Source organism: Fonsecaea multimorphosa (assembly GCF_000836435.1).
Source record: "Fonsecaea multimorphosa CBS 102226 unplaced genomic scaffold supercont1.3, whole genome shotgun sequence".
NCBI classification, from domain to species: Eukaryota; Fungi; Ascomycota; class Eurotiomycetes; order Chaetothyriales; family Herpotrichiellaceae; genus Fonsecaea; species Fonsecaea multimorphosa.
The window spans coordinates 1,846,337-1,858,755 of NW_015971637.1; the positions used below are offsets into that span (position 1 = coordinate 1,846,337).

General features: G+C 52.4%; 4 protein-coding genes across 4 annotated transcripts; 2 read left to right on the top strand and 2 right to left on the bottom strand.

Annotated features, from left to right (window-relative positions):
- Positions 1 to 772: 772 nt before the first annotated feature.
- Positions 773 to 2,299, bottom strand: Z520_02477 (uncharacterized protein; the record flags this gene model as incomplete). Its single annotated transcript, XM_016772991.1, has 1 exon — positions 773 to 2,299. One exon carries the CDS (start codon positions 2,297 to 2,299, stop codon positions 773 to 775), a length of 1,527 nt encoding a protein of 508 aa, XP_016636461.1.
- Positions 2,300 to 6,368: 4,069 nt separating this feature from the next.
- Z520_02478 (uncharacterized protein) lies at positions 6,369 to 6,725 on the top strand (the record flags this gene model as incomplete). The annotated part of the gene is made up of 1 exon (XM_016772992.1): positions 6,369 to 6,725. One exon carries the CDS (start codon positions 6,369 to 6,371, stop codon positions 6,723 to 6,725), a length of 357 nt encoding a protein of 118 aa, XP_016636462.1.
- Positions 6,726 to 7,460: 735 nt separating this feature from the next.
- Z520_02479 (uncharacterized protein) lies at positions 7,461 to 9,074 on the bottom strand (the record flags this gene model as incomplete). The annotated part of the gene is made up of 1 exon (XM_016772993.1): positions 7,461 to 9,074. The coding sequence occupies one exon, from the start codon at positions 9,072 to 9,074 to the stop codon at positions 7,461 to 7,463; it is 1,614 nt and encodes a 537-aa protein (XP_016636463.1).
- A 781-nt stretch (positions 9,075 to 9,855) lies between these two features.
- Z520_02480 (uncharacterized protein) lies at positions 9,856 to 12,265 on the top strand (the record flags this gene model as incomplete). The annotated part of the gene is made up of 9 exons (XM_016772994.1): positions 9,856 to 9,928; positions 9,997 to 10,062; positions 10,112 to 10,169; positions 10,235 to 10,401; positions 10,462 to 10,592; positions 10,634 to 10,750; positions 10,800 to 10,944; positions 10,996 to 11,151; positions 11,220 to 12,265. The coding sequence occupies 9 exons, from the start codon at positions 9,856 to 9,858 to the stop codon at positions 12,263 to 12,265; spliced, it is 1,959 nt and encodes a 652-aa protein (XP_016636464.1).
- Positions 12,266 to 12,419: the final 154 nt, after the last annotated feature.

Consider the following 12,419-nt stretch of genomic DNA (forward strand, 5'->3'; position numbering starts at 1 on the left):
TTCAATGACCACAAGGCAAAGCTTCAAGACTATGGCGCTGCAGGTTTTATAGCAGAATGTACCTAGGTAGTACTCCCCTTTCATGCAATCACCATGCCTCGAGGTATGTGAGACATGGCAGTCCAGACGAACTTGTCGTGTCACCTGGGCCCCGACATTCTTTCAACCACCACGCAGCTGCTTTGCAAAACAAGCCAGGAGATTTTTGTTCAACATGTTCAACATAAATATAAATCCTCCGTCCTAGCATCCGATTCGTAATTCTGTTCCTATTAAAATTGGTGTTTCATATGTGCGGCCATAAAAGCACAAAATCAGTCATGGCCAGGGGTATATAAGTTCACAAGCTCCGCTCCTTGCTTCGGGACGCTATATATAGACTTCTTCAATACAAAGATTAGTCCAATGTAAAGGTGTCGCTCAGGAACGTGCAACAAGGCCTAACTTCAAATCGACAATATAGTCCAAGGTTCCGAATGTGATCGGTATATCCATCAGCATAAACATCACCGGTGACGCTTAGCCTTGTGTGCCAGCGGGCTTGCGGTCGATGGGAGAGTCACCGGCCGCAGTGAGCTATGGCCAGGGCGCACTGGGGCCTGTGTGCAGAAACCACAGATATATGGCTCGGGCCTCCTCCGAGGGTCGATACCCACACAGATGGTGTGTAGCCACTTTGAGCACGAATCGCTGCAACATGCCATATTAGTGAATGTAACAGAGTAGATGAAACGGCCGATAGCTCATTTTCACCATCGAATGATTGCATGACTTACCACTGAATCATGGGCACCGACCCGTCCAGCATGGGAGATTTGCACAAGCAACGCATGCTCACGTTGCTTGCGAGACTCTCCCTGTCGGTGCTCGGCGTAGCTAAATCCGGATCCGTGATTGTTGTTGGCGAGGCGTTATAAAAAGCATATTGAGCTTGCTGCAAGGGAGGAGAGGAATGCAATTGCATTGGGTTATTGCTGTCCCCTGCCGATGTGGACCGAGAGCGATCTTGGATTATGGCTCGCAATGCATGCTGGGCATCGCCCCTAGGCTCTTCCTCCATTAGTGTGTCGTCTTCAATCGTAGAGCCAAGAATGGGCCGCGGCCTCCGACCATGGTATCCATCGGTCCCTCGGGTTTTCGATGCACTGGAGGCAGAGCTTTGATATGATGACTGTCTCGCAGAGCTAATCGAGGCCATGGTAGAACGGGAACTAGTCTTTGAATGACCGGAGAACCTGTCCGAAGGAGCTTGATCCTCATATCCCCCGAAAGCAAAGGAGTTGCTCTGGCTGTGGAGGATGTGAAAGTCTGTGTCGTCAAAGGACTCGGCATCGCTGTCTGACGGTTGATCCAGGTCCATATCTCCAGCATCTTGAGTCATGACCGTCTTGGCCACGCCGTTTTCGTCAATTGCAAGCGACAGAGATGCTCGTTTAGCATTGCGGCTACTGGTGAGAGCCCGGGAGATGGGGTCTGCGTTCGGCTTGAGAGGAGATGAGCGCCCTGAGCGGAGTCGATTGTGTTCAAGGAGGACGGGAGAGTTGCGTCCTTCGCGGATCCCCTGAGTCTGAACTTTCAGGCTGCGATCGTTCCGCACTCCAGTGTGCGTCAAACTCCGCTTGAGACCCGGTCTGCCGTCCTTCTTGGGCGTGATAGGTCGTCTTAAGGCTTCCATTACCGATCGTGTAATGGATGGTTTCTTCATATCCGCTCGCCGCATTCGCTTCATTTCCTCCTCCCGCCTGGATTCCTCAATCTGATGCGCATAAGCCGGGCGCTCGGGCGCAGCGTTCTGCGCGAAGCGGCTCGAAAATTGGTCGGAGGTACCAAATCGCCTTGCCGGTGAGCTTAGAAACATGCTTGGGTTCTCCATTTGTGGTTGAAACACACGCGGTGAGGTTGTGAATGGGGCAGGAAAGGCAGAGCTGTCAACATTGGAGTAACTGGCGGAACGGGGTAGGCTAGGCAAGTCATAAGGCTGTTCTTCCGACAGTGCATCTTGGGCAACAAAGCTGGGTACCACTGTGGATGAAGAGGCAAACGAGCTGCTTAGTACCACTGGACTGTAGTGAAATGAACCTTGATATTGCTGGGATATGGACGGATCATTGTAGGAGGGGTCCCAGAACAGGCTCTGGCTCGTGTATATTGGAGCCGTAGCTGGCCCTACGGAGAACTGGTGTGCATACATGTCTGGGGAGAGCTGCAATGTTGGAAAAAGGCCCGGAGACTGTTGCTGCATATATCTGCTCGGTGTTTCTGGGGGCCCCATCGAGGGTCTCTGATTATTTGAAGACATGGTGAAGGACGCCCGCCTTTTAGCGTGTATATCACCGCAATCGTGTGCTTTCTGCAACCGAAAGCGAGAACCCCTTTCAAACTTAAAGTCTTTTGAGGCTTCAGCGATGTAGGTGCGGTCAAGAAACTTCGATATAAAGGACCGGGGCGTGGTGCTTGCTCTGGGGACGGGTCCCAGCCTCGAGGCTCAGGATGCCCTATCACAATGTCCAGACCGATTGCTTTTGCCCGTGTCTGGTGAGTGATAACCTCCTCTTGTCCAACCTCAGAACAAACTCCTGCGACGACAGGCTCGGGATATTCGTCTTCGGTGTGGGACCCGGATACGGTCCGCCGATCATGGAAGTCTGCGAACTGACAAGATGATATCTAAATCAACGGTTAGCTGGATCCGAACGATGGGCAGAACAGCAATCTTCTTCCACAACCCCTTCTTACTAATTGACTAAAGATCCGCTGAGATCATCCTCCTCAATAGGGAGAGTTGCAGTGACGGCAAGTATCACCTGCGCTCTGTACAATGCTCCTCTCAGCTCTCGGATTTCGCAGAGGGCCTACAACCGAAATCAATTTTAAGTTGGTCTCCTGCGCCGCATGTGCCTCGCAAGGTAAAGTTAGGTGGGAGGGCCACGGAGGACCACAGGAATTTGGAGAGGTCCGTCCGTCAGTGAGGAATGCAGCACAGTAATGTGGTCCAGGAAGGGTCGACAATGCATTCAATCAGGGTTGCATGCTCGAAGAAGGTCTTTTCAGACTGAGTAGTTCTATCCCTTTGAGGCAATGGGAGTCATCTGTAAGGCCTGAAGTGTCGAGGTCATGATTGGGCCGGCAGAGACGCAGGCGGGAAGTCGAGCAAAAGTAGCCAAGGTTAAGCAAAAAATGGAATCGAACCTGAAGTGGGATGGGTGGATTGTGGATAGGAAAATTCTGACAGGGACCAGGCTTGGGGAGAAGGCCAAAGACAGGCTTCCAGATGACAGAGGAGGTGAATTGACACATGGGTAGAGACATGGCATTGGACAAGAGGTGGTGGAGGTTCGCTTGTCGCCATTGTTCGCTATACGAGGCAGAAGCGGGCTCTCTGAGCCGACAGGATGGGTTCTTTTTGGCGTCGAACCCTTTGGGTTGAGGGAGCCTACGAGCAGCAGGTAATATGATTTGTGGTGTGCCAGAAGGGCGGGAAAATGGTGGTCATTGGCACGCGAGCCCGGGTGCGAGATAAATGGGCCACGGAGGAGACAGATAGCGTCGGCATGGTAGTTCATAAGTACCATCCTCGCATCACCAGCCATGGATGGTTCATGGAGCCCAAGACCGGGTCCCTGGCTCGCTGGGTCCTTGTGGATGAAGCTGTAGGGCCAGGCGTCATCATCGTCAGGCACTCAGGCACTCTCAGGCACTTTCAGGCAGCCTAACGCCTACCTAAGGTAGGCACCCTACCACCTCGTAGTCGGGGTCTTAGGCGTTCAGGAACAAGAACTTCGCCTACCAGCTAGCGGTGCATTGGGTGCGTTGGGGCAGTGGGTTCCCCCTGCTGCCCTGGCTAAAACATGCAACCTTCTCTTCCCACCCGCCCTTTGTGCCCTGCTCACCATCGCTAAATTCTCCCCAACTTTTCCATTCCTCCGCTATGTGGCTTCATTCCAATTTCCACGCACGCACGCTGGCGACATGGTGGGGTTCCTCGTTGCCGATCTCCTGCTGTCTATCGATATGCCCTGGTATCAGTGGCGGTGACATGGCTATCAGGCGTGATTTCTGGAAATATCATGCGCCTGCTTCTTGTGGTGTCATACTCCGTACCTGCTTTGTGATATCGGACTGAACGACGGTTAGGACAGAAAACTGACGAAACAGTGGTATGCTCAGCCTACCTAAGTACTAGGTAGATGCTGATTCATTAGAGCATCGTAACCAGGACTGGTCTGTCATCAATCGCCCAACCCAATGGTAAGTTCGCAGCGCATGTGAAAGATGTTCAAGCCACTTCAACACCTGCCTCTTCGCTAACCTTACGTGCAGTATGCATATCCGAAGGGGGTCCGCGACCGCTACTTTCGCTTCACCACAACCCCTGACGATTAAGCTGGCCACTTCCTTCACTTTGATAGCTACCTGACCTGATGCCTTCTTGTTTCGGTTAACGTTCTTCTTCAGCTCTCCCCCAGTGCCTCTCAACATTCGACAATGCCCCTCCACATCCTTGTCTTCAGTCAGGTCTGTCCCTGACCCGCCAAATTTGAAAGTGCTCAAGCTTCACTAGAGTGGACTTATCCTTGCTCACCACGCTGCGTGGCGTTGCGAGCTTGTGGCTAATTCCCCAGACTCCGCGAGAAAGGGGCAATCGGCCCCTCATCCACCTGAGAGCATTCTGTGCGAGAAAATTCAATGCCACCCTTGAGACCCGGCAAAAGCGGCATCCTCTCTGAGTGAGCGAAGGTAGTTATGCCTGGACAACTTTGGAGAAGAAGCAACCTAGGAACAATCACCTTCGCGGCTCATCGTCCCGCGGAGGAGCACTTGAAACAGTTCTCTCATCATTGAGCCGTCACCAGCCGTGGTGGGGTTCAACATATGCAATATCCACGATGTACCTCGTACGTATTGCCTAGACACTTGCAGGCAGAAAACTGGGGCCGGTCGAATTGTCGCTGGCCCCTCGCTAGCGATCACCGCTGTCTTTTGCTCCGACATTGATGCGATGTCTTGATCGACGCTCCCATTCTCAGTGCTTACTCTAGCTGTCGAAAGATCAAAGTTTGTGAGTGCATGCGATAAAGGTACAATCAAGGTGTCGAGAGTCAAGGCTAGAAGCCCTCCGCTCCATAGCGGTTGTCATATCGGTGGGTTCTCATCTCGGGGAATGCCATAATCCTATACTATTTGGCCCGGAGCAGGGGGCCTACTACTTACTTGGACGCTGACAGGTTTCATCGAGCCTTTTCTCAAGGCTATCCAGCGGACTTCAAGAAGCGTGGTCACTCCCACGGACATCTGCCACGGCTTCTTACCGATTTTCGCCCTCAACAGCACCTTTTGCGAAAGTCCCTGCTCGTTCGCTCTAAACTCGGCTCTTGTGCTCAAGTTACTGATGCTGTTCTCAAAGGCCAAAAGGTTAGAGGGGTATAGGTCTTCTGAGACAAAGCATCCATACTGACGGCTTTTTCCGAGCCACTTTGTCATGCTTAAAACATGCACCCTGACGATCAGTGAAGATACTCACGGGCCGTTCCAGGACTCCAGGTGAGCAGACAGTGCAGGAACATCCTGGACTGCTATGCGGCTCCGACATCTGCCAGTCAGCCATCAATCAATTGTCCAGCAACGTTTACAGGGAAGGGGGAAAAAGTCCGCTTGTCATCCGCCTTTCGCAGGCCGCATAACGCATGTGCATGTGGCACCTGACCGCAGGTTTTTGGATGCTGTACCTTGTACTGTCCATGTTTCTTAATGGAAGGCCAACAGCGACATTGGTATTCCGGCCTCTTGGGGTTGCAACTAGGTATCATTTCCGCCCAATTCATCATTCTATAAACTTTTTTGATGTCTTGAGTCAGAGCCCAGGAGCGCTGTAGCTTGAAACCTTCGTCTCCAGATCCAAGGTTTGAAGAAGCTGGATGGGAAGTATTCAGGATTCCATATACCACTAAGGATAGTCAGAAATCATGGATAAGGGTTCGGTCGAAGATCAGCAGGATTGGCACTCAGCACGTGGAATTCGACCCCTGCAATCACGGACATAGAATCCGATATGATCTACAGCCCCTTTCACACCGACTGACTCGCCCCCCAAGTGAGGAATCGAGTTGTAAAGAGCATGCATTCGAGGAGGCTACGGACCACTGCAAACGATGTCTGTCTGTCTGTTGGACTCGGTACCAACGACTTCACGGAGAGCTCGCTACTGCAGAGCACTGGCGCTGCTGGGCACTAGTGACGCGCAGCGCAATTCAGCGCAGTCACGTCTCACGTCTCACCCTCTCACCACCATCGCATTCCCATCCCATCGCTTGAGTCTTCAGCAAAAGTCAGCTGGTTAATCCAGACCCATAACTGACTACCTAGGCAGTATGGCCGCAGCTCTCAAGACCGCCCCGGTCTACGTTCTGGCGTCCGTCGTCCTCCTCGGCGCCTTTTCCCGTTTCACCCACGGCGCATACACCCCGACATGGTACGCGTTCCAGGAATACCACCTGCCGGACGACAACTCCACAGTCGCCAGGTTAACGCCCGTCATTGATATGCTTGTCGGGTTGACGCTGCTGTTCGGGAGGACCCGCACTCCAAAGCTCCTCGCCGCGTCGCTCAGCCTATTCTTCTTCACGGCTGGACTGGCCATGCAGGTTCAGAAGGGGAAACAGTATACAGGCGATGTGGCGCTGGTTGTGGTCGCCGTGGCGGCTGTTGCGAGGTTGCTTGCGAGATGAGATGATCTGGGAGGAAAAGGGAAGGAAGGGGTTTAGGGCGCAAAAAGTTGTGTGACTGTGACCATTGCAAAGGCGCAGAACGAGATCACCTGCTAGGTGTATACGACGTATTTATGCTCGCGGCATCGGGAAGGCCCTGAGAGTCTTTGGCGGCGTAATAAAAAGTCCCTGGATGGGAAACAACCACGTAGATCTGAAGTGTCCTTGCCGGGAAAGGAATCAAGAGACAAACCAGCTTTAGCTTGTGATTTTCTGCAGAAGGTTTATATAAGATCTAGGACTAGACTGCTCCTTGCGTGCCTGTCTCTACTGCGACAGCTTAGAAAGATGCCCATCAGTGAATGGGCCGTCGGGGACTGCAATATCGAGGGGGCACGTGAGTTGCTCAGTCCTCGACCACCTTCTGGGAGACACAGCCAGACTTTCCCATCCCTGTTGTGCAGATGAATAGGTATGATATCCCAAGCAAGTTACACACTCCGTCCACCATCACAACTACTCCTCCTGCATCAACGAGACGCAGTAAGTGCCACGATGAAATTCGACGATAACAGTGAAAACATCACGCCCTACGAATACCATTAAATGTCCCTTCCAAATGCTTCATCCATATCACGCTTCTTTCAACGCTGACAGTGGGTTGTCTGCCCCCTTCCACAAAAGCTTCTAGTGCCTAGCCAGATCTATTTTGCAATGAATTCCAACAACAGCAACACGCTGGGCGCATGGTATTCATCAATCTTGGTCCTCATTTCCGTCTTCCTCGTCGTCGTCCTCCTCCTCGTCAATGGGTTCCACAATCAAATTGGCGCCCTTGCCCACCCTCGTGCCTATCGACCCTCCCTTTCCTAACTCAAACACTGCTCTGGGCATAGGCGAGACGAGTCGAAACTTGTATTCGTGCTCATACCCCTGTGGCTCCTCCACATCCTCTTCCTCGCCCTCGTTTTGCTTTTCCGAGTCTCGGGATCTGATTACTTCGTAACACTCCACAAAGGCATAGAGCTCTTCCATGTCGGCATCTGCTCGGAATCTTCGTATGACCCGTTCCCCAGAAGGCATGCGGACACTCACCCGGATGGCATCCTTGAGCTCCGTATCCGGTTCCCCCGGAAGCGACTGAGCACGCCATCGTTTCCACTGCCCTAGATCGCGCTGCCTCTTCTCCGCCAATCTTGCCTGTTCTTGGGCCTCCATTTCTGCTCTTCTTGCCGCTTCCTCCTCCTCCCGTCTTCGTCGGGCCCTCTCACGATCCTGCGCCAATGACCTCTCATAAGCCGAGTCCTGCTCCCTTCGTAGATTCTGGGTCGCCGTGCGTTCTGCCTGCTGAGCTCTCGCTGCGGTAAGCTGCGTCTGATGCGCGGTCATCGCCGTGGCTATCTTCGCAATCAGATCCGCAGCCGACGTGGGTCCTACAGCGCGCATGATAACTGTCATTGCTCCTGACGGAGAACCTGATCCTGGTTCTGAGCCTTGACATATGAGTGCCGCAAAGGGGAATTTGGTACATTGTAGACTGGCCGATACCTGGTAGGCTTCTGAATCTCGTACATCTCCACCCCAAAGTATCAGATCAGAACGATGCGAATCGAGGAATGATTTGAACTGGGGGGAGAGCAAGGTTTCTCGAACCCAGGTATTATTGTCATCGTGGCTGGGTGAGAGGAGGACCACAAGCATGAATTTGAGGTCCTTTTTTGCGGTGTCGAGGGTCAGATTGAACCCGGACTCTGTAAAGGGGAGGAGAGGTGCAGATGATTCTCCATCGTGACCCTCGGCGCCATACTCTTCACTGAATTCTCGTATAAACCTCCTGGCATTCTCAGCAGGCGGTAGAGCTCGCCTCTGAGTGCGTGACTGCGACTGGGACTGGTAGAGCAGCCGGCGAAAGAGGCGTGAGAGGAAGGTGGGAACAAGGAATCCAAATGGTGACAGCACAGTTGTAAATACTCTGTACAGGATGTTCACGGGTGTAAATATGATGGAGAACAACGTCGAAGGACGATAGACTGGTTCATTGACTGTACCACTCGTGTCAACTCGTGTGACTATATCCTCGGGGCTCACTCGGGATGTCCTGGGAGACGACTGCGTTGCGGCTAGAAGAGACTCATATTGTAAATTGGTAGTTTGACGAGCGGAGGCAGGAGGCACTTGCGATTGTGCTTCGACAAGAGGATCGGTTGCAGGTTCACCGTCAAAGAAGCGGGCTGCGGCGATCTGGACGTTCCACTCGCATCGTTGCAGGAGCGGGATTGCGGCAATGGGATCTTGGTCGGTGACGGAGGTGTAGGTTTGTAGAGCTTCTTGCTGCGAGGCGGTCAGCTGGGAGATGTCGGGGGTCGACATCTTTTGAATCGAGATCGAGAGGTAGGGATACAGTCGGGGGTTATCGCTTCGGTCGAACAATCATGTCGAGGATTATGCTTCTTCCTTTCTCTTCAAGCCTTAGCTGCGCTTTTGGATCCCCTGTGTAAAGCAAGTTGTGGCGTCACTGTTGCGGTCAGCCCACACCAGATGTATAGGTAGTGCGTAGGTGAGGCTGGATTGTACTGGCCAAAGGCTGAGAACTTTTGTGCTGGAGTCTGACCTATGCTGTATGGAACAGGGTGCGCGAAGCGCGGAGTGGAAAAAGGTTCATGTACCTAGTATGCATGTATGGGATGTATGTAATCCGCTGGTTGGAGTCGGATTGGACCCTGTGTTGCCTCGACAATCCCGCCGACCACGTCCCTCCATCTCCCGCTCTTGTATCACTTACCTGCTCTCTGCGAGACTCGACTCGACAAACCGCATTCGGGACAGAGCGCGGCTGCGCCCAAAGATTCTTTGATCTCCTGTCTCCCATTTCACTTCATTTGCTGGCTGCCGACTGCGCCATTATCTTCGCTTGTCTACTGTTTGTTAATTTTGGATATCTCGTCGTCATGTACATTCCCCTCGCTCGCACCCCAGCAGTCACAGGAACAGCCCCGGACATCTAGCTGCCAACCGACTCGAGTCGAAGCCGTGCTCCTCTTCAAGCTCATCATTCGTAAACCTGGGAAATGCCTCGATCCTGAGTGGAACTCGAAGACACCCTGCTTAAGGCTGATGGAGCAGCATGCTCAGCCGCAGTCACTAAACGATTATGGCCGCAGTGATCAAGAACAATGCAGAAGATCCAAAGCAGGCAGCTTTGTCCCCTAGACTCAAGGGCCGGGGTATGTCGGAAGTCATTTTTGAGACTCGTTGAAGGGAAGATATGGTGTGCTGATCCGGACCTGGACAGAAAATGCAAAGGATACTCTATGTCGCAACGTCACAATATACGGGAAATGTCGCTATGAAGACAAAGGTATTCTGGACACAGGCTTGTGGCACATACGGCTAACTCGCTGCTTTAGGGTGTGCTTTCAATCACACGGTAGAGAAGCCTGCCTCTGATGGAGGACAAAATGATAGGTACGATTGAATGGTCACTCCCATCCTGAGTCTAAAGAACCGTTTGTTGAGCCTCGAGGAATTAGCCAGTCGAAAAAGGCACTCAGTGTCGATTCACCGAGCTTCACTCCCTCTTTCCTGTCTCCCAACGGTGCCGCAGCAGCAGCCACCACCACCATCAAGAAACCAACGACTGGCATATCCCCAAAGGCAGCAAGTGCTGCCCCGTTCATGCCAAAGGCCATCATCTCCAGTGAGCGCATGTCTAGTCTCTCGGAATCAGAGGACGCCGGTGGCTTACAACCTATGCCAGGATCGTCCAATACTACTCCTCTCCGACAAGATGCTAAAACTCCGGATTGGGCTCTGCCCGACGTCCAAGAGTTTGTGCCCCGAAGAGCTCAAGAACCGTCACTGGTGAGTTGCCAGAGCAGAAATGTCTACGTCCGGTTCTGACGGGTCTTCTCTAGACAAGCGAAAGCGAGATTTCCGTCCCTCACGCCTTTGAGACATTCCAACCTAGCCATGCCCCGAACCCATATCTCGATCATGGCATTAATGGTGCCGCTTTCTATCAAAACACCCCCGGTTTTCAGCAGCCAGTGAGCAGCTTTCAACAAAGGCTACGGTAGTGATGCTGATGCATGCCAGGTCCAATACCATCAGTACGCTCCTATTGGGCACTATAACGCGGCTCTCACTCCATATCAACGCACAGTGCACGACCTATTTATCCCCAATGATCTTCGAGAGGAAATTCAGAAGAAATCCGCAGCAGCTCTTCAAACACTACCCAGTACGCATCGTCCATGTACGATATAGGGGCTGAACTGATTTCGCTCTTCAGATTCGCAGCTCCCGAGTCACATTGAAAGTTATCACTCCCTTGTCCCTCTCGATACAGCCCACAAAAGCTCAACCATCTTCGGAGGTTATACTTCCTGGGTATATAAAGCCCAATCAAGCGCCAACGGCCACTTCTTTGCCCTGCGAAGAATTGAAGGTATGACCTGGAGCTTCACCACTCCTTCCAAATTGTCCTCGGTCAGGAACTGACGCTTACTCTTGAAGGCTTTCGTCTTACAAATGAGCATGCAATTCGCGCCGGACAAGCTTGGAAAAATATTATAAGCGCTAACATTGTCCGGATCGTCGACGTCTTCACTAATCGCGGGTTCGGCGATTCATCCCTCTTCATTGCCTCCGAATATCATCCTCTCTCCAAAACCCTTTTGGAACACCACCACCTTGGACACGCATACAATCCTCGACCCGCTCGCTCTTCCAACAAAGACCAAGTCAATGAACCTGCACTATGGAGTTATGTCGTGCAAATAGCTTCTGCTCTGAAAACCATCCACAACTCCGGCCTTGCCGCTCGTGTCCTCGACCCAAGTAAAATCCTCGTCACTGGAAAGAACCGCATTCGCTTGAACGGTTGTGGCATCCTCGATGTAGTGCAATACGACGCCAACACTCACACACCTCTAGCTCAGGCCCAACGGCAAGACCTCGTCAATTTCGCCCTAGTCATCCTTTCGGTTGGCTCGGGGTCACTCGATGTGGGCCAAAACTTCGCCCGCAGCATGGACGCGTTCAAACGCTATTTCAAGCCCGATCTCCAAAACGCCGTGGTGTGGTTATACTCTGCACTGCAAAACTCGGAGAAAACCATTGATGGATTTGTTACTCTTATCTCAAACCAAATGATCACAGCTTTTAACGCCGCCCTTCACACCGATGACGCTCTATTCTCTGAACTGTCTCGCGAGGTCGAGAACGCGCGCCTGGTACGCCTCATGGCCAAAATCAACTTCATCACTGAACGACCTGAATATAATCATGACCAGTCATGGAGCGAGAATGGGGAACGCTATTTCCTCAAGCTGTTCCGTGATTATGTCTTTCACCAGGTCGATTCACAGAATCGGCCCGTCGTGGACTTGGGCCACGTGTTGACGTGTCTCAACAAATTAGACGCGGGTACTGAGGAGAAGGTCATGTTGGTGAGTCGGGACGAACAGAGCGTGTTCGTGGTGAGCTATCGCGAGTTGAAAAAGGGGGTGGAGAGTGCATTCCAGGAATTGGTGGGAAAGAGAGGAGGTCCTTTGAGGTAGGCGGTGAAGAGGAAAACCTGGAAAGGGGAATTGATGGTATCTGACCTCTCGAAGGGATAATAAGGGGAACTGGGACTGCAACGAGTGATATTGAGACCTTCGCTTGGACAACTACGGATCTGCCAAGGTGGACAGAAAGGGGATCTGTTGCAGG